We start from the raw sequence: 27298 nt of genomic DNA on the forward strand, positions 1-27298 counted from the left end.
AGACATTTTGCTTTAAAGTTAGGTGCTTTAATACTTTATGTTTTGATTACGACTGCGATTGTCAGATTACATTTAAGTTTTTTTCTGACAAGACAGCTCTCTTGTAAGACCAAGCACTTCTTATAGAAATTATTAAACTGTGATTTTACAAATGTACTTTAGTAAGATTTAATACTTCCATATTTTCAGTGAGATCATAAATGTTTGATTTCAGTCTGTTAGGATTTTGCTGTTATCTTTTGAGTCTTCATTGTTTGAATGTAGGTGAACAATGCCTGTTTATAATAGCCTTACAAGCAGTAGAAGTAATTCACAAGAAATGCATAATATACAAAGTTGCAGAGAACAGAAAGAGTATCAGTAAAGGTGCAACAGATTGCATTCTGCAAAGCCAATCCCTGGGTGGGGTGAGTGCACCTGCTCAGGCCTGGCTGGGGTGCACTGGCACATGAGCCACTATGCAGGTGTTCTGTAATTGCTCAAGAGATGCATCACTTCCATTTCAACATGGCAGCAGGGTGATTTTCTTAGTGTCTGGTTTTGTTGACCTTGCAAGCAAAAGAAAACAATGTTGTTGCAACCTTAGAGTTCTTCTGTAGAATGAGTTAGTGACATCTGAAGAACCAGTAAAATATTCTCCGAAGGCACAGTTTGCTGACTAATCTGCAGCTCAGGATTTTCCTGTTTAGGCTCATCAGTAAGATTGCACCAAAACCAGGTGGGAGCATTTTTCCTGTGAGCTTGCCTCTAGTTGATCAGTCTGCCTCTAGGCTGCTCCAGGAAGCTTGCTAGGCTTTGTCTGAGTCTGGAGGAACCTTCCAAGTTAACTTCTTATGCCACTTCCTCATACTCACGTCTTACTTACAGACTTAGTTTGCATTTTCACCCAGATGCAAGTCAGAGTTTTTAAATCTCTATTTATATATAGAATGTTAGAGAATAATATATTAGGAAATGTGGTTGGTTTCCCACAAAACCCTTCTCCTTCATGGATATGATATCTGTTTATTTAGTGCTTAATGGAATTTTCCAGGAGGAATATATGCCTTCCAACTCTAAATTACTCTGCAAGACACAATCTTCTGTTGACATTGGTAGTGGAATGGCAAAGCCCTATCTATGTAGGGAAAACTGCAGGTTGGTTTTCAAATGTTCATACTCCTCCCTGCTGTCTTCCCTAACTCCCACATTCTGAACACATTCCTCTGTTGGTTTTTTTTTCAGATAGTTTCATAAATCCTAAGATCAGAAGACAGTGCAAAGCCAGTTCTTTGTCTTAGTAGTAATATATAAAGGCATTTAAGAATGAAATACTTTATGTAATGGAATTTTGTCATCACCTGGAAGACTATTACATAAATGATGTATTCCTGCTCTCATTTTGATGCTTCAACCCCTGTGTCTTGTTGCAGCCCTGAAATTCCTGAAGGGGAATGTGTTGCACATATCTGTGCACATTTTCAGATGTAATCAAGATTCAGCTTCTGATTTATTTAAGCAAATTATATTTTGCAATATATTAAACAACATCCTGAAATGATTAAGCTGGAAATTCAGGACAGATATTTCTGTGACCAATGAAAGTGTCTTGAGGAAAAGCTTGAGGCCTCTGTTCATATATTCTGTATTTCCAAGTCTTGTTTGAACAGGTGATCTTATGCTCATTTTCTCAGACCTGTTATTCTTTAGTGAGGAAATGATTTTTTGCTTCAGGAAAAGTTATTTTCCAGGTGCACACATCTCCAACAGAGGTAGCGTGCCCAGTTATTTTGTAGTTTTTTTGTTTGTGCCTTTTGCTTTTTCCACCTCTAAATATAGGCTTAGGAAGCTCCCTAGAACACAGTTCTTTCATCTTTCTAGAGCATTACCTACTTAAAGGTGTTTTTAAAAAGAGACTTGGAAAAGCCTGAACTACTGATAACACCTCGATGATGCAAACCATTGCGAGAAAGAAAAACAGTATACACACATAACATTAAATTTAAATGACAAGTAATGCTAATGTGCATATTTCAGTGCACAGGTCATCACTGTCAGTCTGCAACTCTGAAACTGTTGTAGTATGTGTCCCAGTTTAAAGCTGCAAACTCTGTTCTGTTGGAGGCTTTAGGGGGTAGAAGAGAACCTATTCTAGAATTCATGCATCTGTAGCTCTAACAAAAGAAGACAGTAGCAACAGACTCTCATCCTCTGTCAAAAAAAAAGAAAGATCTAGTATAAATTAAACACCTTTTGTGTTTGAGGTGTAGTTTGAGGGGGATTTTTAATTGTCACACTGACCTTAATTCAAGTATCTGTTTTCATTTACTCTTAAGATGTTTACTTATTCGTATAAAATACATTTGAAAAGTGTGTTGGGAAAAATTTTTGCTTTTTTTTTTAACTTAAACGTGCCATTCCATTTATGTATTGTTATTTTCTAGTCCTCGAGGGAATTCTTTACGTTAGTGCATTTATAACTTTTCCCATAGATTTTGGTAAGCAGATCCCAACAGTTCGGGATTTTCCTTTGCTCTTGTTGTTTAGAAACTTGTATTGAATTAAAAAGGTGGAATGGAGCATTTAGGCTTAATGAATTTATTTTAAGGAGCTAATCTCCATAAAATGTTGTGTAGTCCATCTCTTAAACAAAAATAGCCAGTAAACATCAAGTGTAATTAAATTGATTTTTAATCCATTTAAATTTGACCAAAATAGAGGCAAGGATTATGGGAACGTGGTCTGAATCTTGACCTTGTTGAGAATATTTGATGCAGCATATAAGGTAGTTAGTAATTTTTGGCTTGCAACACCACATGTCAGATGCCTTTAATATATTCTTGCTATTAAATATATTCAACAGGCTCAATTTATGTAAATGATGTTTCTGAATACCTGATATTGTTCATTTCAGGAAGTGTAAGCAATTAAATTAGATGACCCATTCCATGTTAGTAACTTTCAGTATCAATTTTTCGGAATGTGGATGTACATGGCTCCCAACAGTCCTGCTCATTTCTGTAAGCTGCAACGTGTTTTTGTAAACATGGTTTTATTCTGAATGGTCATTATCACTCCAGTGTGTGCCCTGTGGTATGTGCCTCACAGTGTGCCTTCAAACTGTGGCTTTTATATTGACACCACATTAATAGATTAACTTTCTTTGAGCTGTTTGAGCTCAGGTTAATCTAACTGGTTTGAAAGGTTAAGAAATAGTATTATTGCCACATGCTTAGTGTGAAATGCCTATACTGTCTGTGGTATGTATATATAGTTTGGGAAAGTCAGCCTAGATTCAGATTTCTTTGCCTGATAAGACATGGAATTCTTTACCTTAAATAACAAAGCAATCTGATGTGCAGCAATGCTGGCATAGTGAGTGCTGCACATAGCAGACTGAATCTTTCCTAATGCTGCAACCATTATATTCAACAAATGAATAAAACATTTATCTTTTCCTTAGGAAAGAGGCGGAGGAGCTGTTAGTTTTTGAGTAATGTTGTTATTCAAAGAGTAAATTCAGCTGTAATAAAGGGTGTTGCTGCACAGAGTTGGGCCAAGTTGCAAGGCATGGAAAAATAAAGGAGGAGGGGAGGTGATGTTCTTAGCATCTGAAGGTATATATGCTTTATTTTGCACCTCGATTTCAGGCTGTTTAATCTGTGCATCGTGTAGCAACTAGCAAAGTGTTACTTCAAATAATGTATAGTTTAGGATTGTTCTTATGTTGAATTTATTGTATAAATTCACGAAGATGTGCAGATTTGATTCTGAGATGTAATAATTGTGGACATATATAGTGCATCATTTCCTCTGTCTAATACTTAGCATCTGGCCACATGTTCAAAATGTCTTGCTTGCAGGACTTCTAACTGGGGAAGATAGCTTCCTGACAGCTGTGTAGAAATGACTTAGGTTTAAGTGATGTGAAGCTGAATTCTTTCTGTTCTCCATGGTTTTATCTAAATTAGATCTTAAATTTAGTTCTTGATTTTTTTTTTGTCACATTTTTCATCCTTAAAATACTCACGAGAGAAAGAATGTTTTCCATCTCACAAGAAGCTGCTGTTATGTATAATCTACTCTTGATGCCTCTGGCTTCATTAGTGCTTTTGGACTCAACTTTGGTCATGAAGATAATGTCTGTGGAAAGTATCTTCTTCAACCTTGCCTTTAGATAAAGGGAAATTCACTGCTCCTGGCTTTCCTTTAAAGCATGCATGGATTTTCTGTATTTGAGAGATGACAGCAAGGTCTGCTTAACTGAACAGGAATGCAAACCTTTTTTGGCAACAAAAGCTGCTTGAGCAAGAACAGTTGTTGTCTTATTGTGGGTCATTCTATTTCCTTGGGGGAAAAAAAAAAAAGAAATAGCTGAAGGAAACTGGTTTGCTGAGATGTTGGTATTTTGAAATTTTGACTCAGAATTTCTGAGGCAGATGTTCCAGCAAGTGCTGCAAAACCTGTCTTGGGATCTTTGGTCTTGCTGCTGGTAGAATTACTGGGTTAAAAATAAACCATCTGCTTTTAAGGAAAAGGAAGTGTCGTCACATTAGTGAGAAACCAGTCCAGTTTGAAAGACGTAGTGTATTTGCATAGTAGGCTTCATTGTGGCTAATGATGCTGTCAGGTTCCTTTCTCGAGTCTAACTTTTGTGTACATCTCTTGTGGTAGCTGAGCTCATTGTTAGTTTCTGTTGAGAAATCCATGTGATATACTGCGTACCAGTTTGCATTCAATAGAAAATCACCAAAGCTCAGCATGCTGGAGAGTCTCACTGTGTATTTTCCTAATGTGTACTAGACCAGGCTCAATGCATCGGTGTACCAATTGTGTGCATATTTTACTTGCAGTAAAATGAATAAGTGCAATTAGAGTTTTGTGCTTCAGTTGGGGAAAGAGGATCGATAAATCACTGGGTAGAGTGAGAGCTGTACTACTTCCTTTCTTTTCAGGTACAGAGTGTTTTAAAACCCAGTCACCACAAGGATGGACAGGAACTTAATGCCTTGCTGAATGCCCCTCACATGCAGGTAAAACAAGATGGGATTTCTGATTTATGGTATATGTGTCCTGATGTTTTGAGCATGCTTTATTTCTTGCATATTGGACTGACTGGGCAGGGATGTATGTAATTCTTTGTGCCGATCTCTTTCATTTTTCTAAGATGAAGACCTGCCAGTTTCCCACACATAATGGAAACTTTTGAAGTGTAGCACATAATTGTATTCAGCCCTTGTTGTATTACAAGGTAATTTTCACTTGAGCAAGGTAGCAATAGGTCAGTTATGTCAATGGCAACACGAGCTAGTTCACTTTTCTGTTTTTCTGTGATAGATGCAGATATTGCACTCTTATCATAGGATGCATGAAGTGAGTTTTGTCCAATGAAGTAAACTCATGAGTAGTTTTGACTTGCAGTAAACTCTGTGCTTCCGTGTTCTCTTTCACATATGTAGTAAACCAATGTTTGACTTTTTTTTTCAGGAAGGAAAAGCCATAAGTATAGTTACAATTTTGTATTCAAAATAGTTTTGTATTATTTTCCCAAACTGAAAGCAAAATTTTTGGCAAGTAGAAACTATATAGCTGTGATAAACCTTTCCTATTGCTTGAGTCGGTTTGCAATATTCTGTAATTGGAAAGAGCTTTCAAATTGTAGAATTTAATTGATTGTTACTATTTTGTATGCATGCAAAATGAGAATTTTTTTGTAACTGAGCTGATTTTGTTTAACACTAGGCACTTCTACTAGCTCATGATAAGGTTGCAGAACAAGAAATGCAACCGGAACCTGCTGCAGATGAAAAAATTTATGAAAATGTTGGCACGTATGGAGGAGAGACGGTTAAAATAGTTCGCATTGAGAAAGCTCGAGATATTCCTTTGGTAGGTATTGGTACTCACTCAGTTATACATAAAGCAGGTAAGCAGTCTTAGCAGATGGCTGTGAAAGTTATGTTTAACTGAGGAATCATTTTCTTCCTCTCCTGCCTGGATGAGAAATGGTCATAAATAATTACTTCATGTGCATTTTGATATAGCAGTAGACATGTTGCCACATAGAGCCTGTATAGTTTCCATCATGTGGATTGAACAGGGTTTTATTATTGAAGTCACTATCCAAGCTTAGCTGCAGGAAAGCTTACATTATTGTGCCAATTACAGAAAGCTGTTCTGTTTGTGTTCTTTTTAAGTCTTCTATTTTGCATCTTTCAAGTAAGTGTTTAGGAAAGCTTTCTATTTAAAAAAAACAAAACTCTTACAGTGTAGAGTAGTTCAGTTCTTTAACCTTTTGTACCACTTAAAGAAACAAATGTGGGTTTTTTGTAAGCTAGAGCATCAGTTGTATACATCCAAGCTATTACATTCATTTTCTTTCAACAGAGAAATGTCTCCTCACTGGTTTGAAATGCTTACAATAGATGGCTTTGAGTTTGTGATAAGTAATAAATTCAGAATTTGTTGCTACCACACAGGGTGCTACTGTTCGTAACGAAATGGATTCTGTCATCATTAGTCGAATAGTCAAAGGAGGTGCTGCAGAGAAGAGTGGGCTGTTACATGAAGGGGATGAAGTTCTGGAGATTAATGGCATTGAGATTCGTGGAAAAGATGTTAATGAAGTTTTTGATTTACTGGTGAGTTGGGCGCTTTGTTTTCCCTGCAAAAAATACTCCTAAGAGTGAAGTCTGTTAGCTCCACTTGTCATTTGTCTTCATATTTAAAGTTAGACATTTTCACTCTCATACTTAATACTCACACAGAGGGCATTTCCAGCTTGCTTTCTAAGCAAAGTGCAATTTTAGCAAGTATAATAGCAGTTAAATGCAAAAATGAACCTTATGAATATTGAAGAGTCAAGGTACTATCTTGAGACCTGTTTTAATGAATTCTAAGAAAAGCTTTGCTTTGAAAAGCCATGATTTTTTCATCCATCTTTGGCTTAATCCTCAGTAAATATCAGTAAATGTGTACCTGTATGATTTTGGTTCTGTCTGGCTGAGGTGGAATATACCATCTTCACAGTGTGTGGTCTGTCTCTTCAAAAACAATGTTTCATCTGGTGCTTGCACAGTGTCAAGGTGATTTCTCTTCACTCTGTCCCTCCCCATGAGTAGGTGCATAAGATGTTGTGAAGGGGGACAGCGAGGACAGATGTTCTGAATTGACCGGTGATATTTCATGCTAAGTAATATCATGCTCAGGGAAAAAAAAAAAAGACAATGAGCAATTTCCTTGGTGCTGATTTTTTTTTAATAAGCTTTGTTTTAAACATTCACATATTAGATTTTTGACCCATGAGTTTTTCTTGCTTTTCTTGCTTTTGATCTTATGATTCTTTACCCTATCCCTTTTGGGGAGGGGATAAGCAATAGGCAGAGGGTTTGTAGTTTCTGGCTGGGCTCAACTCACCGCATATTGTTTCACATTAGACGTTTACCTGACCAGACTAACTACTCTTTCCCTCCTGACAAAAAACCTTTTTGTCTAGCAGTTTACCAACATAAAGTATTTTTCTTTGTTCCTCTTGTAACTTCCATGGCAAAACTGTGCATCAGTTCAGAAGGTAAAACCAGCAAAAAATCTGTTGAGAGCTAGTAAAGGCAGAGATGTTCTCTCTAAGTTCTGGCAAGGTAGGATGCCAGAAGCTGAGGATTGTACATACTTCACTTTGCCCAATATTGCTCTGTTTCCATGCTCTCCCCTGGCTCCTGCTATTGATCAGCATCTGATGATTCACTTCGAACCTTACTGCGAGTCTTTAGTCTCCATCAAAGAGGATCATTCTGTAAAAGTGAAAATGCATGAAAGTGAATCTTTTCAGCCTTTACTACGAAGCTTTGGAAATACTAGCTAGCACAGATTTATTAAGAGGATCTTTGGGAAGAAGTTCCAAATAAATATGTAGTAAATATTTGAATTAGTGAATCGAAGCTCAATGTACAGATGAAAATCAGGCAAAGACTCGGGTTCTGCTGTAAGTTGCATTGTTGTAGGAAGTACAAGCATTATCAATAAATAAAGTCTTCCAGTGCGAGACTGCAGTTTTTAATGGATGCTGTACATCTGTTCTGATGGCGTTTCTTAATGAATGGAGGGATACCAAGTGGAGAGAATTAGAGGCAGAAATGGTTTTCTTGAGCTGTTTATTTGAAAATTCTTCAGTTTGCATGTGATTTTGTATCAGAAATGTGTGAGATGGTTAATGCACTTGGTTTCTTTGCCATCTGTATTTTGAGAAGAAGCTATCCATATTCAACTACATCTTTTGCTTTTGAAAAAAGTTACATATGTGCTTAACAGGTAATTACAGTAGCAGTTTAATTCTCTGCTGAGATCTTGTTCTGTGCTTGAACAAGTCCTACAACTTAGAGTTACAGAATAGAAGATGTATATAAATAACACATATATATATATTACGTTACATATCTTTATAAGAGTAATTGGTGAAAACCTCAAATTTTCCTGGTTTAAAAAACTAATTTTTTAGCTGTGTAATAATTTATATGTTGATATTCTTTTGATTTGGCGTGTTATATTTTAGAAGTTTCAGTCCCCAAAGAATACTGTAGAACCAAAGAGAGAGACATTTCTTGCATTCTAATTCTTGCCTCACCCCTTGTGCCTAAAATGATAATGAACTGGCACGTGACTTCAGACAAGGCTGCTCATGCTATCACTGTGAAATTCTGCACATTCCTCAAGAAACTATGCATACTGACTGAAAATGGTGGATTATCCTTTCCTGCAGCCTAATAAGGTTATCCTCAACTATGGTTACTTCATTTAAGCCTTTAGTACCAATTTTTGGTGATACACATATATGCTTTAGTTTATGCAACATCTGTAGTTAGGGCTCAATTAATGTTGTATAGAAAGTGAGACACACAGGCCTCTTCAGGGTTTGGCACATGTTTTACCTAGATGTTTGTTATGTGCAGAAATAAACTGTATACAAGAGCAGGCAAACAACTAAGATGCCTCTAAAACCAAAGCATGTATTAAGTTCTCCTTTCTTTATAGATGCTGGCAGTTTCAATGTTAGGTACTTATGCAAGATTTGAGCTCTCTGGTTAAATTTTTAGTAAGTGTTCTGTATACTTTAGTAGTGTTAACAGCATAAAAACATACTGGAAGTGTTTGGATTTTAAAGCACTGTCGTGTTTAAGTAACTTCAGGGTAAAAGTTTCTTACGTATTTTTTCCTGCTAGCATAGATCCACTTGGTATTTTCAAACAGAACAAGGGAATGCAATTCTTGGTACTCTGTTTGTCTTAAGTATCTTGCTTAATGCAGTTGCCAGTGTTCTATTTAAAATAAAAATAGTTTATCTATAATCTGGAACTCTAGACTTTTGTAATCTGAATTTGTGTGTGGATTTCTAGACTGTTGCTGAATTTCTGCATCTGTATGTTAAGTGTCTTTATTTTTTTTATCTCAGGCTGACATGCATGGCACTCTGACGTTTGTATTGATTCCCAGTCAGCAGAGCAAGCCACCTCCTGCAAAGGAGACAGTTGTAAGTAGCTTTACATAACGTTGGTGATGCATGCTTTATTTTTCCAGTAGTGCTTAGAGTGTTGTTTTGTAGGTTATTTACACAGCAAAATGGAAAATTTGCAATCATTTAAATAGTTTGTTACCAGACTTGCACCTGAATTAACTGTTGAAAATGATAGTGATAAGCTGAAACATATAGTATGTTTTTAACTCTGTTTCTAAAACAATAAGAATTTAATAAAAGAACCCCACCTATGCTTCTGAAATTCTATTTGAAACTTCTCAGTTTTATATATATAGCAATTTAATTGATAGAATTTAAAAACATTCTGCTGTAATTTGTGAATATGCTTTGTGGAGAGAAAATATATAGTATATACTTGGTCTAGTATATTTTTAGCCAACAAGCTTTCCTCAGCTTCAAGAGTTTGAAGAAAGATTGTGCAGATTTCTGTCAAAGCAAAAAAAAAATCTTCAGATGTTCAGAGGCAAAGTGAAGTATTTTTAAGTGAAACTTTATCTGAAAGTCCGACAAATGGGTCTCATCCTGTGTGTTTTCTGTTTAAATATAAGTAAATCAGAATACCCGTGATTCTTTTTCAGTGCTAAAGCTTAGATTTGTAGCTCAGAATTTTTTTGGTTCCTGAAGTGGTGAAAAAAATTTGTAGGCTCTAGAATTAATAAAACTTGAAGTTCAGGCTTTTATCCATTCCAATATCTCCTATATGCCATGGATAAAGTGTGCATTCTATAGGAGTTACCTTGGAGCTTTTGTATATCAAACCTCTTCTTTAGTCACAGGAAGATGGAGGTGTAACTCTTCTGAAGTCACAGATTTTTCCTGTTTTTTATGTTTTTATCTTCCACAGATACATGTGAAAGCACATTTTGACTATGATCCTTCTGATGACCCTTATGTCCCCTGCCGAGAATTAGGCCTGTCTTTTCAAAAAGGAGATATACTCCATGTGATCAGCCAAGAAGACCCAAACTGGTGGCAGGCTTACAGAGATGGAGATGAAGATAACCAACCACTGGCAGGCCTTATTCCTGGTAAATAAAGATCTAGAAAAATGTGGAATGGTGGTTGTTCCTATAGGCGTTGAGGCAATTTATTTTTTTTTTAAGGACTCATACCCACATCCTTAAATACCTGTCACTTTGAACTTTTTTGCAGCAGAGCCCGCTGTTTCATAATTCATTTATTTAAATGGTTGATCTTTTAAAAACATCTCCATGTATAAATGTTAAACATTGAGTAAAACCACCACCTCCACAGCAATTCATGTTTCCTGAATTACTCTACACTTCCTTTTTCTTTCACCCTGGCAACTTTGTGGATTCAGAGTTCCCTCTGCTGGCAACAGCAACAAAATTAGACTTCAAGCTCCTTGTTAGATTTATCACCATTTCAAATGGTATCCTTGAATAATATGTTTTCAGGTAGTAACTTTTCTACATGTTTTCAGTTACCTAAGGGCTTCAGTTATTGTAATAATCAGGCTTCCTTTCTAACTGCTGGAGGCCTTTGAGTAATTGAAGTTTCAGAAATTGAAGTCAATATATAATTTTTTTTGTCTTTGAGTATGCACTGTGTTCCAGTTCATCTCATATCTTAGCAGATGAACAGATGTTTAAGTATGCTGTTATCTTATGACATTTGAATAAGATGAGGGGAAAACTGTTTTTAAATGTAGCATAATATCTTTTCAAGCTGAAATTTTTGAAATGTAGTACAAATGTAACACATGTCACATTAAAAATAAGACTAGTGTATCATAGTGATAAAAATGTAGTCTTTCCCATATTTTCAATTTTCGGATAAAGCTAACTAGAAAAGGATGAGGCTGCGCAACTCTCATTTGATTATTATGTTTTGGAAGCAATGAACTGTTTTCTTATCAGCTTTGACCTCTGCAAATCTTACTTGAGGATTTTTTTGGCTCAATTTTTAGGCTCAATTTTTCTGTCTATCCATTCAGACAAATTTTAGGATGTGATGGGAAGGAAATCAATTGAGTCCTTAGTTCCTATTCACTACTAAATACAGTGTTGTTAATATATCTGAAGAAAGCAGTAGTCAAACAGTATGAAAATTTCAAGGAAGTATATGAATGCATTTGGTAATAGTGCTAGGTATGCAGCTTGCTTCACAGCAATTATGGAAATAATATTTATTAACAAGGCATCATAAGAATGCTACAAAATAGCTTAAAAAATCCTGAAAAATTGACTATAAATGTCATCCAAATTAGGCAATGCTAAAAAGGCAACAGACCCTTCCATGTGAATATGAGTTATATCACTTCCAAATACTGCCAGTTTTTAAGGATATTGTTAATGTACGTATTCATATAAATTGTGCTCCTTGCTGAAGCTTGAGTTCATTTTTTCAGATTCATTCTGTTATGGTGATAGAATTTGTCATCTTTATGACAAGCATAGTTTTCCCCAACAAATGTCTATTTTATGACATACTTTACTGGAAGCATCAGAGATTTAAAATCTTAGCAAAATGAACAAGTCATTACAAGAAGATAACGGAAATATACATGTACTTATGACTATATATAGTAACAGTTTTCAAAAGTTAACTGCTTTTTTATGGTTTCTTTAAAATGCTTTCAGGAAAAAGCTTTCAGCAACAAAGAGAAGCAATGAAGCAAACTATAGAAGAAGACAAGGAGCCAGAAAAATCAGGTTAGATCTATGCTTTTCAAGGAAAAATATGTCTAACTAGTAGTGATGTTAATTAGTATTATCTGGAACTGTGTCAGTGTAGAGTTCCAGAAAATTCTCTATTTTTATATTACTAATGTGGTGGTGGTTTGAAATTCTTGATGTAAATGCGGGCCTGAATTTAGCTGCATCAATCAGACTGTTTTCTCCTATTTATTATATGCACAATGTAGATTAATCTAAAGGAATTTGGAATGTTTCCTTATTCTTAAAGAATTTTACCTATTCATAGCAAGACCCAGTTAAAGCTTTTGCTGTGTAGAATTTGCTTCATACACCCTACTGTTGTAATAAACTGAACAGCCTATTGTTTTCAGATGTGCAAATCCAGATAGTTGTTAAGATAGGAAGCTTTTTACTGCATGGATATGAAATAGTGATGATTTTATTTTGGTTAGGAAAACTCTGGTGTGCGAAGAAGAACAAAAAGAAACGGAAGAAGGTATTATACAATGCAAATAAAAATGATGGTGAGTAACATCTTCTATGTAGTGTGCATTTATATGTAACTATATAAAATTTAACTAATACTCACGTATAAAGTGTGGAAATGCTTTATTTCCCCAAAAAGGAAAGAAATGTCTTGCCTTGCTAGGCAAGTCATAATCTTGGGGTTGCAGAGGGGGAACTTCCTGAAACTTTGTGCTGTAGGATAAGTGACACATTCAACGAGCAATAATATGTTGACCTTTTTATTGTCTTTGTTTCAAGATTATGATAATGAGGAAATTTTGACGTATGAGGAAATGTCACTGTATCATCAACCAGCAAATAGAAAACGACCTATTGTTCTCATTGGCCCACAGAACTGTGGCCAAAATGAATTGCGGCAGAGACTTATGAATAATGAAGTGGACCGCTTTGCCTCTGCTGTTCCTCGTAAGTCTGATAAGCAGATATGGATTGCTTATTCTAAACACTGCCTACACCCAAATCCTCTTGTGATGAAAATTGTAATTAGAAGTTAGGGGTTTTTGAATAGATTGTAGTCAGCTCTCTGGTGAAGGGCAAATTATGTCTTGTGTAGCAAATGCTAGCCTTTGTAAGTAAATGCAGATCCAGTAACCCAGATTAGTGCTATAGAGGTATTACATGACATGCATATTTTTCAGTCTAAATAAGATTGAAATGGCTTACAGAATGTTAAAGAAACTGGCACATCTGCCAAATAATTTTTGAACTAGCTATCCTGTGTAAAGTTAAATTTAGGTGGCTTAAGTACCTTTCCAAACTATTTACATTTCACTGAATTTTATATAAAATATCTTCTGTACCCAAAATTAGTCTTTATAAACAACTAACAGCTGTTTGTCACGTCCAGAATGTGCTACATGGTGAAGCTATTCTTTTCTTAACTGTTTTTTCTTAGATAAGACGTCTGAATGTAGGCTCAGTTTTTGACAGTTCAATCTTTTCCAGGAGTATTTATTACGTAAAATAACTCTTTTTCTAAGCTATTTTAATCAAATACTGATATTGCCTTTTCACTTCAGCAGGTATAGGTAATTGTTTATTTTTTGTGACTTTTGTTTGTAGATACAACTCGGAGCAGGCGAGAGACTGAAGTAGCTGGCAGGGATTACCATTTCATTTCCCGGCAAGCATTTGAGAATGACATAGCTGCAGGGAAGTTTATTGAATATGGAGAATTTGAAAAAAACCTTTATGGTACTAGTATAGACTCCGTGCGGCAAGTGATCAACTCTGGCAAGATATGCCTTCTAAATCTTCACACTCAGGTATGGCGGAAGCTGTTGCGCCTCTATTTTTGCAGCTACTGTGAAACACTAAAATAGCTATTTTAAGTTGATGTAAAATTAGACTGTCTCCAAATTTATTCCAACTTTTTTTCAGTGATTTTTCAGTTGGCTAGAGTGTTTTGTGTATTTTCAAACAAGGAACAAGAAGGTTGCATTTATAACTTTTGTATCTGGGATGTTGTTTTCCAAATACTTCTCACTAGCTTTAGGTATATGAATTGAAAAACTAAGATTTGTCTCTAATTTATGCAATTCTTCTATGAGCTGTAAGGTGTTTGAAGATGGAGAAGTGTTTGGAAGATTCAGACTACAGTGAAGTTCTTTTTATTTGTCATTTCTTGATATATGTGTAACCTGCCAAAATATACTCCAAGCATGTAGTGTTTGGCTTCTGTATTTTAATGTTCAAAACAGGAGAGGTTAAACTGGAGTTTTTTTAAAGGCCTCACAATTAAAAGTTTCTAATACCTTAGCATTTTAAGGAACCTTTCTTCAGTTTAGATTACTTGTTTGTTTTTGTGTACTGAAAGATATTCCTTCAACTTAAGGGAAGTTCTTGGAACAAAAGTAAATGTTTGGATTCCGTGAATTTGAGAAATAGTGGCATGTACATTTTGTAGGAAATGGAGACTGAATTCTGACTGGTGATAGTAATGCTATTATAGTTAATTGGATGGAAATTTGTTAGATATTGAATATTTAATACTTTTTCTACAGTCACTGAAGACACTACGTAATTCTGACTTGAAGCCATATATTATATTTGTTGCACCACCTTCACAAGAGAGATTACGTGCTTTATTGGCCAAAGAAGGGAAAAACCCAAAGGTAATATATAATACTTCTGAAGGCATTTTGCTTTTTAATGTATGGTTCTAGAATACTTCTGGTGAACAAATTCATGTACTCTTCAGAAGAGTATATGATTTCCATGTATACCTTTCATGGTGTTTCTCATTGTCTCTTATTGGTGAAAATATTCCAGTGACAGCTGCTGCCTTTGGCTGCTCAATGTCTGCAGAGCTGCATCTTCAGAGGTGTGCCATTCATGCTTTCACTTTCTGCTGTCTTCTATTTTTTTTCAAGAAGATGGCAGGCTTAGTGACCAAACTGCTCTTTGAGAAACATGAGAAAAATGTTTGAGGAGCCTATCTATGATGCTTGTCATAAATGGAACAGTGCTGTATCTTCCTTGTTTTCTTCAGTCCAGGACTGTTTTTCTTTTACTGGATTGCCACTTGTGTCCAATGAGGAACAGTTGCCTTTGGCACTAAAAGTCTGTGGTGGTTCATTGTTGTCAAATTTAACTATAAATACCTGGTAACAATACAATGAAAAGTCCATGTATAAGGTCTGACTTGTTACCTTTCCCATATTTTGTTGTGGAGGAGAGACTTACACACATGCAATAACTCCCTGTTTTTGATTTGCAGCCAGAGGAGTTGAGAGAAATCATAGAGAAGACAAGGGAGATGGAACAGAACAATGGTCACTACTTTGATACAGCAATTGTGAATTCTGATCTTGATAAGGCTTATCAAGAGTTACTTCGGTTAATAAACAAACTTGACACAGAGCCCCAGTGGGTACCTTCTACCTGGCTACGATGAAAGAGAATAATTCCAAGGGACAAATGGACTTCAGCTGAGTAATCATTCTAAGGAGATGGTGTGTAGGTCTGCCCAGTTCTAGTAACAAGTGTCTGAGTTCTGGACCTCAGTGGCAGCATCCTTTCCAAGTGAAGTTGTGTATTATTGAAAATATATATATATATTCACTATATATATTCACAATTTCATATTATTGAAAAAATATATATATAAATATATATATATATTCACTATATGTATTCACTTAATACTCACAGCTTGAGAGCTGTTTTTTCTGTTGTCCAAATTTTCTTTTTCTGTAGTCTAGAAAAGACCTTCTCAGTACTAAATTCTAAAGCTTTAGATTTTTCTAGCAACAACTTTTATACATAAATCCTCTTTTTTTCTACCAACTCACCCATAGGGAAATCAAAGATTTTAAATGTGTGTGTGTATTTGTATATACAGCCCGCGTTGTCACATAGTTATAAATATGAATGTTATTTAACACTTAACTTAATGACTTTCTGGGACATTATAGTAGTTTAGGAGTGTAATTCTATGGATTGTTGGGCAGAGAAATAATCTACATGTGAACAGTGTGATTAATGAGAGATCTGTCCTTTTCAAAGAATTGAAGAACAAAGATGCCACTGTGGTCTGGAGCTGCCTGGTGAGGCTTGAATTTATATTCTAAAAAACATTCCACTTTCTAATAGCACTGTAATTGGAAAATGTGTATAATGTAAATATTTCAATGCTTGTGTCTTCTTAGTCAGACTTTTTAATTCCGAGTTGACTGCACATTAATTTTAGGTCCAATTAAAGATGAATTATATTGATCTTTTAGATGTGATATTTTTATGGAATTTTCCTTAAAACATCGGCTGATTGGAGCTGCTGTTCTCCACAGATCTGTAGAGATATTTAGAAGGGCAGAGCTTATATTTTTATGCAAAATACATAGTTATAAAACACTGCTTAGAAGTCAGTTGAAGTTCTCATGTTTTAGAACAGTATACTGGCTAAAATAAGCTGATGTGCTGAACATTGGAAGATAAGTGGGTCTTTTAATCTCTGCAAATGGCTTGTCTTGTGGCTGTTGTTCCAACTGATAACTAACTGGAATTAAAATAGCTGACAGTAGCTATTGTGTATTACAATTGAATTACAACAAGTACTGTAATTCACTAGCCAACATATTGTCCTGCATTTGCTCACTATTGCAGTAAGTGTGTGTTACCAGTGTCAGTATACACTGGTAACTGACTGAGATGTTGCAACAGAGAGGAATACTTGTTAAAGCAAGTAACTTGAGTGAACAGAAGGCAAGGTCTGTATCCTAGTGTGCTCTGCTAAACAGGTCAGATCACCTCTGCATCTTCAAATCTGAACTATGACATTAGTTAACTATAAAGGCTATGTGTCTGCAGTGGGGGGTGTTCTATTGCTGAAGCTAACTGAGTAGTAGTATCTTGGCTGTTTGGGTTTTGAGTAGCACAGCCCTTGAATGTGAATGTCTCTTAATGGTAGCCATGGTTTATTACTTTTATACATGGTTTATTACTTCCTACAGGTAAAACACTGGAGTTATGTCCGTTTGTAGTTCATTCGTGTCTAATGCTGAAGGATTTAACAGATAGGTTTTTTTCCATTCTGTCTTGCATATTTTTAAGTTCTAATGGAACAAATTATATCTGTAGCTGAACAGAAACCTCCAAGAATATGGGGAATATAAAGAAATTGTAAAATATTTCTAGTTAGACAACTAACATTTTGTATTGAAAAAATAATGTGTGCACTATTTCTGCTGCAAAGCAAGGTTATTTGTTGGATTAATATTTAGGGCTGAGAAGCAATTGAAGAGGATAAGAAGTGACCCTTTAGGAAAAGAAAGGGGGGAGGGATGGATTGAAAACTTCATGTTAGGAAAAAAGTGTTGCTATAAGGACTAGATAATCAAAATGGTAGGGCTTTTTTGCCTCACATTGCAGGCACGTTCTCAGTTTAATCCATAGTTTGAAAACTACAGTGTTCAGGTATATTGGATGTTTCATAGGTGACAAAATACTCATGAATTCTACGCTTGTTCTTTTTAAGAAGATAGGTGTATTAGGCTCTTCGGTACTGACGGTGTCATAGTGGGACAAAAAAAATGGGAAGTTGTACAATTTATTGCTTAAGGGTACCTCAGCAACACAGATACTGTCCAAATTGCTGCAGTCACAGTCAGCCTGAGATGGTTGCTGAAACCCCCCTTATGTATTCAGTGTTATAGCCAGTGTCAGTCTCAGTAATTGCTGTTAATGTATTTGATGTTTTTCTCCCCAGATTTTCTGAAATGTTGCATGGAGGCTGTTCGTATAGCAATAAGTTCTTGAATGTAGACTTAAAGAATGTTGAGGTTCAGCTCTACTCTTAATTCCCAAGGCATGCAGTACTTGCTGATATCCATATAAAGAGGTGCTATGATGTTTATAATCAGTGTTAGCTGTCTGCTGCTAAAGGGCTTTAAGCAGCACTAAGAAGTGTACCTGACAGTCCCTTCTGCCATCAGTTTGGATCTGGAACTACCTGGTATAAGAAATTACTCTGCCTTTTTTATTACTTTTAATGCAGATTGTGTGTTTATTCTCTTGAGAGTAGAAGAGAATGTGCAAACTTGATTGATGAAACACTTTATCGTGGGCCTTGTAGTGAGCTGTATCAGACCAAAATGAAGGTAATCTGCATTTTTATCAGTCCAGATTTAATTAGAAGTAAACATTAGTTGAAATGTGTAAAACTTCTGAATGTAATTACATGTGACTTCTTAAAATGTAAAGTGGGGGTTTAATGCCTTAATTAAGGTAACTTGACTCAGACCTGTGGTTAGCCCCGCATTGTACTTTTATATGTGTATCTGCATTCTGTATTTTCAGACATCACGAACTGCACACTAATGTAAAAATGTACAATATTTCTAGATTTAAAATAAATCACTGAACAATTTTATTGCAGTAGTGGATCTTGGGAATAATCTTAGTGCTGTTTTACTCAATGTGTGAAAGATGCCCTCTTTACCCACTAGGATGCTAGGAGTTGAAAGGGAAGAAAATACGTTATTAGGTCCACAGGTTCTCTGTGATATCTTACTGTAGCTTTCTTACAGCTGCTGCCTAATTCACTTCAGTGAATTCCTTTCTGGTAAATTCAGAGGCTTTCTCAACACAGCATCACAAGCCTTAGGTGTCCATAAGTTTTCATAGGGACATGCCTATCATCTTGTTTGAGAGCCACAGAATTTCATGTGTCAGAATGCAGCAAGTTCCAGAATATAATTGTTTGCTGATTTTTGGATCAACATCTACTTGATATCAGTTTGAAGCCATCTTCAGTTGAATTCTACTCCAGGTAAGCTAATGAACTGCCATACTATAAATTGCCACCTGTAGAAGGTGGAGGAATGATACTGTTACAGAGCTCTTACTCTAAAAAGGTGCAAAGAACGGCTGCTCAAACAGCAAGTACAGCCTTTTCAATGCTACTGTTAGGGGGCTTGGGAGGAAAAAAGGGTTGCTTGACAATAGACCTGGTTACCCAGGATACTGAGAAGGCTGAGGTATTAGTGACTGACAGTAAGCTGGCACAGGCTGCCTAGAGAAGCTGTGGGTGCCACATCCCTGGAGGCATTCAAGGCTGAGTTGGATGGGGCTCTGAGCAGCCTGATCTCTGGGGGTGGCAGTGCTGCCCACAGCAGGGGACATGGAACTTGGATGGTCTTTGTGGCCCCTTCTGACCCAAGCTGTTCTGTGTTCTATTAAACCAGTATGACAATTTCCAAGCTCTTAAGACAATCACTTTTTAGAATCAAGAGCCAGGCATAACACATTCAACAGTTAGAACTTTTACTTGTTTCTAGTACAGACAAGTACACAAGTTGGCAGAATCTCTAACTAGAACCATAGGTGTTTTAGGCCACTGGGTAATGATCGTGCAACAGAACTAAATCATACAAGACTATGGATTTCATCAACAGGTTAGAAAACTAGTTGCCTTCACTTGCATTTTACTTCCGCTGTGCCAGTACCTGCTTTAAGCAACATTCACATTAATTCACGTTTTAGCACTAAAGAACAATGCATGCATCTCCCTCCTTAAATAACATTTTTCACTGCTTGTTGTAGCAAGGGAAGTAATTAAAAAAGAATCTGACTAGGCAAATCCAGAGCCATCCTGTAAAAAGAACAGTTGTGGACAGCCGTTCCTATTAAGTGAAGAAGCAGAATGGAAATATAATAGACCTTGCTGATATTAAAGCACCTTATTCATCTCTGCTTTTCTTCCAAATGCTGCATACAAGTTCCCAGATTTCTAATCTCCCAGGAGAAATCCACAATCCAGTCAACTCGGGCTTATACACCAACTGAGAAGCCACATAAATATGATTGAGGTGATGTCCCAAATTATACAGCCATTGGGCATTCTGTGTGCTAGGTCCCCTGCTCCAAACACAACTACACCAGGTTACTCAAAGAGAAGGTCTTCATCCTTCTCTTCTGCTAAGAGATTGGCCGGTTCACGTTCCCCACCAGCAGCCCTCCGCAGCTCCCGTTCTTTCTCAGATTTTTCTTTCAGTACTTTTTTCTTTTCCTGGATCTTCTTTAACCTGTGAAGAGAAACATGGTATATCTGTGAAAAAAACATGATGTTTCCATAAAAACAGATTAGCAACAAAGATGCCATACGTGTTGGCTGAAGTAAAGCTGCCTGGAGAAGTTCACTAGGAAGTGAAAATCCTGTAAGAAATGACAAAAGGCTCTTATCTGTTCTTATGCTGCCCTTAAACAACGTTCATCTTCTCTGCAGATTTACTTATTTAACCAAATTCTAAATGACATTTTTGACTGTGAGCAAGTACTCTGTTATATTACTCTGCTTTTCTTGAATGAAGGTAATTTACATTTGTTTAATTTCAAGTTTGACATCTTTTGCCCAGAACACTAGCTCCCATGATAGAGGTGTCCTTAAAGCAGAACAACTCGAGTACTGTATTCCATCATTTCCACTGGAGGAAAGATGAAGACAGCTATGTACAACCTAGTGGTAGAGCTACATATGAAATTTTACAAGTAATAACTGCAGCTCTTCAATTGCCCAGGTCTGGAAACTCACTGTGCAGTAAGAACAGGAAAATTTTTAGTGGTGTTCTTTGCCTCGTGTCTATTCTGTGGTATGGTCTATTTGAGAAAAGGAACATTCTGGTCTTGTTATACATAGTTACCTGTAGAATTCCTCTCGTTCTCTTTCATCCAGTTCTGTGATGATATAGGAAAGAGTACGCTCGATCCTGGGAATAATCACTAAACAAATATAAATCAGGAAGTTGCTGGACCATTGCTATATTACCTGGGAAGTTATCATAATGCAGTGCACAGAGGATTATTTAAAGTTATCCTAGTAATTCCTTGTACCAAGGCTCTCTGGATGGATGCCTACTCTGCTATCCCATCCAAATATAGTAAACACAAATATAGTAAACACACTGCCACCTTTCGACCATACTCCTCCATCAAAATTTCTTAACTTATGCTAGGAAATACTATAAAAATAGTTATTAAAACATCTGAAGACATAGAGATGTCCCCTCTTTTGTTTGTAGTCTACATACTTAAAGAAGTAAATCACAGGTCACTGGCAGACACTCCAGAATATGTTTCTGTAATCTTTGCTCTGTAGGTTCTTACTACAACCTCATGAATAATTTCCTATGTTTGCATATTCACTTAACCCCATGCATTCTAGCCCCTTTGCAATATGTTTTACTCAAGAGATGAGTACTTTGAAAACCAGTTGAGACTGGTTTCAAATCGTAGTAACAGGAAATCAGTCAAAAGAATAGCTTCTAGGACTCAGCTCCACATCTTGCATGGAGACACAAAAGCACCATGCATCCCAAAAGGAAAAATACTCACCGTGTTCAATTGCATTCACACGTCTATTTGTTATTTTAATGGCTTCGTCCAAAGTAATGAAGGATGTCTGATGGAATGGGAACAAATAACAAGATGAACTCAGCATTTCCATCTGTTCTATGCACAAAATCAAACATCACTTGGAAGCCAAAACTGCTCATTTTACGCACTACATTCCTGATGGAAGCAGAATTGTTTCTACTAATGTTGGTGCTCTTATTACCAGATTATACTTGAACACTGAACCCTAGCAGCTTCAGCTACTATCTATACTCCTACCACTTCCTCGAAGTTTTTTCTTAGTGTTCTAGAATGTGAAGAGGTAGTATAAAACTATTTTATGGCTGAAAAAGGGTTCAAACTTGGTAAAGCACTGGGAATAAAAGCCTGTAATACAGCTGAAAAGTAATCAGCTACAGTCATTGAGTCTATGCTTTCATTTCAGAGCTGAGAAATCAGAGACCCCCATGTTTCTTTCTCCCATCAACCTGTAAGGAGGCCAGTTCCACAAGCAGCTCCACAGCTTTGGCATAGTTCCTCTTCAGCTTAGCCAACTGTTCTCCACCCCTGGCCAAGCCAGTCAGCTCATAGCCTGGGAAAAAAAAGAAAAAGTTTGATGCTAATGCTACCATGGTGTATTCTTACTAGAAAAATGCTGTATCTGTACTTTACAAACTAAAGGGACTGAGACAGCTCAGAAAGTGACAAGATAAAGCCTCAAAGAAATCTATCTTCGTAATGGTTTGTGCTACTGCAAACTGTAGTCTATATTCACTCTTAAGATTGACCAGACTCAAAAACATGGTAAACAAGGCTTCTCCTCATCTGAACAACTCACTCATTTAGTAAACTAAAGTCTGCTATGGCCCATATTTAATCCCTTAATGTTAGAGATAAACAGTACGAAGCCAAAATAGCTTTGCAAACAGCAAAAGATAAAGAAATACTCTTCTTCCCATGATGTAAACTGACCTATCAGCAAGGTGTGGCAGGTGTTCTTCTATTAGCATGGAACAGCTACAGATATATTCTGTATTATGTGTACTTGTTTTGTACTTACTGTCGCCTCCTTCCTGATAATGCTCAAAAACTGGCAAGGTCACACCTGGCAAGAATGAACACATTTGTGTTAAGGGACATAAAGGTTAATGTTTTTGTTGTTGTTTTTTTTTAAGTACAACACATTTATAGTCCCATATGCATTTAATAAATTCTGTAAGCTTTGTTTCCAGAATCTTCCTGTACACTTTGAAAAGATTATATCATGCTAATTCTGCTATTTTAATATGGAACTTTAGCATTATACTGAGATATAACAGATCCAGACACATGAAAAATTCAGAGTATTCCATTTTATTCAATATTCAATTTGATATTACTATTTTGTACTTAGAGAATCACAGAATCATAGCAGTTGGAAGGGACCTCTGGAGATTATCCAGTCCAACCACCCTGCTGAAGTAGGTTCCCTACAGTAGATTTCAGCAACATATTTCCCCTGCATAAGGAATATTTTCAGCATTCAATCTTGATTAATCTTTCTTGTTTTATTTAAAAACAATTGCTGATATTTAATTTTCTGAAATGTATTTAATCTTGATAGTTAATTTCCTGATCTATTCTCAGTAATGGAAATTTCTCTATGGAAATTATGCTCTGAAGATCTAAAAATTAGGACTGCAGTTTATGTACATTCATTTTATGGTAGGTAAATGACTAAACAAAAAATTATCTCCTGTAAAATCTTAGTAAATTATAAGCATTCCTAATGTTAGATGAATATGAGAAACAAAGAAGAGATGGTGTTTGGAGATGCTCTTATGTATTTCAGAATGTACTCCCACAGCTCCCCTGAAAGTTGAAATGCCTATTGTCTAGAAAAGAGTCACCTGCTACATTGTCTTTCTTAGCTCTGATCTTGACTTGAGCTTTGTTCACATTTTGGATCACAGTGGTACTGTAAGGAAGAAAACATGTATTTTAACCAGAAACACCGATGCAGTCCATTACTTCATCATCATAGCCAAGGTGAAGTAGTTATCAGGTAGCACTGTTTCTAGTTCAGATCTCTCTGCAGTCTTCAAAGCTAACCGTTTTCCAACAATGTTTGGAAACAAAAAGCAGCAGACTTCATGAAATGTAACTCTGGAAATGTCTTAGACCAATTATACAATGCATTTATAAAAAGTAGCATGTTATCTGGCAAATGATGCTAAAATATCTTTATAACTTTTAATCAACTTGAGACTTTCTTCCCACTGAAAGCAATTTCAAGGCTTTAATGCAGATCAAGATCACAACACTTTTATAAATTCATATTTATTTGTTCTTTCAGAACAGTAATGAGTTTGTTTACCCATTAACTCTTACTATGTTAACGAACTAAAGCTTGTACAACAGTTCACCCTGAAGGATTCTGAAGTGTCTTATGGTATTCCAAGAACAGGTTACTGTACCAACTCTTCTATGGGAGTACAATTTACTTACAGGGTGGAATCAGACTATTGTTTATAGCTAAACATACCTGGTTAAGAAAGGAAACAGCACCATATTGAGATGAAAGGGCAAAAATGCCTTTTGCCCTCCAGCAGCACGCAGCTTACTACCGTGTCTGATCACTGAGCTCTTCCCCATTAATTTGTGGTACCATCAGCTGAATCATTAACACTTCTCCAACTTTATTACACATGACCAACGTATGCTTGAATGAATTACACAAATTGCCTAGTTGGAATTGTAATTTATTGAAATACAATTAAAAGACTTGTTACTTCTATCACAAATAGCCCTCACTAGCCCTAGTCAGATGAGTGGTCATAAGACAGGAGGCTAAAATAATTAATAGCACCCTTAAATGTCTTAATGGGAGAAAACATTGCGTATTAGAGCTCAACCTCAAGTCCACAACAAAAATCAAGATAATGAGTAATCCAATATCTGCTAAATGTTGTTGTTCACCTATGTTTTAGATTCTAAACTTAAAAATCGACATCCTTTTCCAATCAAGAATTTGTGCATAAATTCTCTTAACTTTTCAGCTTACTTTTCTTATACATTTTCATCATGCAAATGATCTCTTACTGTTGTGTCTCTTAACGCAGTGGAATTCACTTGTCATGTCCTACCACCTCTGCTGTCTTTTTTACTTTTTCTCGTTAAAAGTTAATTTAAGAAATGTCTTATTTCCAAAAGAGAAGTCAACAATTTGTTGTTCATACGTTCCCATGCATAGGATGCCCGTAAGATCAGCAGTTCTCCCCCACCTGAAATCTCCTGCTGTAAACTTTGCTTCAGCAAGCGAAAAGGCAGCTTCTCTCATCACCTCACCCATCAGCAACTTAGTCTGTTTTAAAAAAAGAAAAAGGCATCAGGTACAAGGCATATTCTTTTTCCAAGCAGAATGACTAACAGCGTAAAGAAAACAATGGGAAATTTAAGAAAGAAGAACGAAAGAGAAAGTACTCTCCAGTTACTCTCAAACTACTGAATAGAATTCCCAGATGATTGGTAAAAAGTGAAATTCAATTAAAACCCATTCAGTACAGTAGAAGAAAACAAGATCTACTAAGGTCTACTGAAATGTTATGAATTTATATACCACTGCAGACAGGAAAGCACAGTTATGCTCACCTGTCCTCAGTAGCATCACTTATAAAGAACAGGTTATTCACAATGTTGTCCTACATTCTGCTTTATCTAATGAAGTTAGAAGAATGGAAATGCACAGCTGGCAAACACATTTCAAATCAAGTGAGCCTAAGGGAGAAAAATTCTGATTTAACTACCTCGATAATTTTCTTAAGGATCTGCCTGAATCGAAGTGTCAAAGCATCAGACTTTTTCTTCAAGAGGTTGCGACCTGTTTGAGCCCCCTTCAAACGAGCCTTCATGATGGTCTGAGCCCTGTTAAAGAAATAAAAATGTTCTGTGTCATCCAAAGGCATTAAGGGAAAAAACTTAGGTCCACCTTAGAAAACTTTGTATGACAAATTATGAAGCAATGGAGAAACGTCAGCATTGTTTCCTGGATGGGAAAAAATTTATTTCCAGTAGCAAACTTGCAAGTTTCTGGTGCAGAACTAGAAACTGAAGAAGCATCCAAATCTCTCTTTGCTCTCAGCTGTGGAGTATATTTAATTTGAAGAACCTTTTTGATTTAACTAATGTTGCAGTTGCTATGCTCAGGCTAGCTTAAGCTACTGCTTTATATATGGAGCTACAATACACAAAGGACAACATTCAGATCTGTAAAAAGGAGCCACTTCCTCTCTGACCTTGGAAAAAATAAGCATAATTAAGACACTATCTACACAGTGAACAGATATTTCCCCACTCTGCTGCCTTGCTATGAGAATGGCTCCACTGAAGTCTATAAGAAGCACACACACTTTCTGAATGTCCATGATAAAGGCAAAGTCCAAGAACAAAAAAGCAACTTGATACTCCCAACAAACAGGTCACTGTGATCACCTTGAACTACCTTCACACTCTGCTCACCACCTCCCAGAGACTAGCTCCCTTTCTGGTTCAAGCAAGCCTTCACAGGCTGAGAGGGCATTAAAAAGGTTATGTTTACCATCAAGGTGGCTGAGCAGCTTCTGTAAGCAATCCTAGCCAGCACAGCAGAGATCGTACCAGCAACACATAACAAATAAACCTCGTACATTTCTGTTCTGTCAGTTAACAAAAAGCTTTGTTGCAGAGGCAGGCCACCTGTATTTTTAACATCCTACCTTACATTCCTATCAACTATCAGCCACGTTATTGGTCTATTACCTCACTGAAACAGGGATGGTAAACGTTAAATCCTTGTACATCACTGTCTTCCCACCACACTGATGTAGCAGCAAACAAACATATACCTTTTAAAAGAGACTGAGCTGCCTCGTCCTCAGACATGTAAATGGAATGAAAAGAGCTGTACTGAAGAGCAAGAGCAGCTATCCTGGTAGGCACTTCTGATTTGAGGTTCAAAAGAGAACCCTTACCATACAGCACATTCATCTTTCCATATAAACTGTTATCTCCTGAGCTGAAACAGGAAGGAATGGTTATTATTTTACACCTGAAGTTTCCATCCTGCAAGACACCCTCCACAGAGATTATATGCAGCCACCAGCTTCATTTTATACAAGAAAATTTGAAACAGCCTTTCTCCCAGAGGCTTTGTGTCCTGGAAAGTTCTAAAAAGGAATGTAGTGGCACCACTAAAACAGCATTTCTAATAGTTCACCAGTTTTAAGTGCTCCTGTCCATTCCACTGCCAGCTGCTGTACTCAGCCGTCAGGAGACACCTGACTGTGACAAACCGTCTGCTGCCACCATCTGCGAAATTACTGGAAAAATCACCGCACGCTGCACTTCCCTTTTTGCTCTTTTTCGTGAAGGCTTTACGGCCAGCCTCCTGTACAACGATACCGGCGTCCTCCGCGGAACAGCAAAGGGCAGCGATGGTTAGAGTTGCGCGTTTTCCCCGATACGCACACTCATATTTCAGCGGAGTCCCGTGCTGCCCACCACGGGCTGCCTGTGCCGGCGGCCCTCGTCCGGCTCACAGCTGGCTTCGAGCCGACCGAGGAGCCCTCCGGCCGCTTAAAGACGCGATAACGCAAGAAGTGAACGCGGGGAACCCCCACCCCAACCGGCGCCGCGGTGCCAGGGGCGGCACTCACATCCGCGAGGGGAAGATCTCGATGCGGTCCTTGCCCGACATGATGCTGGTGGCGGCGCGCCCGGCCCGGCTGTCACCACCGCGGCCGCCGGTCACGTGACG

General features: G+C 36.9%; 2 protein-coding genes across 2 annotated transcripts in view; one reads left to right on the plus strand and one right to left on the minus strand.

Annotated features, from left to right (window-relative positions):
* PALS1 (protein associated with LIN7 1, MAGUK p55 family member) overlaps positions 1–15751 on the plus strand; it is a 45970-nt gene extending 30219 nt beyond the window's left edge. The window contains exons 4-14 of the mRNA XM_065754134.1: positions 4935–5012; positions 5722–5868; positions 6459–6620; positions 9425–9502; positions 10353–10536; positions 12112–12183; positions 12621–12692; positions 12934–13101; positions 13759–13961; positions 14700–14810; positions 15416–15751. Coding sequence (XP_065610206.1) covers positions 4935–5012; positions 5722–5868; positions 6459–6620; positions 9425–9502; positions 10353–10536; positions 12112–12183; positions 12621–12692; positions 12934–13101; positions 13759–13961; positions 14700–14810; positions 15416–15592 — 1452 coding nt within the window. The 3' untranslated portion in view covers positions 15593–15751. The remainder of the gene's footprint in view (positions 1–4934; positions 5013–5721; positions 5869–6458; positions 6621–9424; positions 9503–10352; positions 10537–12111; positions 12184–12620; positions 12693–12933; positions 13102–13758; positions 13962–14699; positions 14811–15415) is intronic.
* A 3690-nt stretch (positions 15752–19441) lies between these two features.
* ATP6V1D (ATPase H+ transporting V1 subunit D) lies at positions 19442–27273 on the minus strand. Its single transcript, XM_065753984.1, has 9 exons — positions 27198–27273; positions 25311–25428; positions 24789–24868; positions 23415–23482; positions 22586–22630; positions 22014–22117; positions 21526–21592; positions 20835–20913; positions 19442–20219 (listed from the first exon to the last, which is right to left on the minus strand). The coding sequence occupies exons 1-9, from the start codon at positions 27236–27238 to the stop codon at positions 20078–20080; spliced, it is 744 nt and encodes a 247-aa protein (XP_065610056.1). The 5' UTR covers positions 27239–27273; the 3' UTR covers positions 19442–20077.
* Positions 27274–27298: the final 25 nt, after the last annotated feature.

Source organism: Cyrtonyx montezumae, unplaced genomic scaffold (assembly GCF_038088225.1).
Source record: "Cyrtonyx montezumae isolate F1298 unplaced genomic scaffold, pur_monq_1.0 scaffold_10, whole genome shotgun sequence".
NCBI lineage: Eukaryota > Metazoa > Chordata > Aves > Galliformes > Odontophoridae > Cyrtonyx > Cyrtonyx montezumae.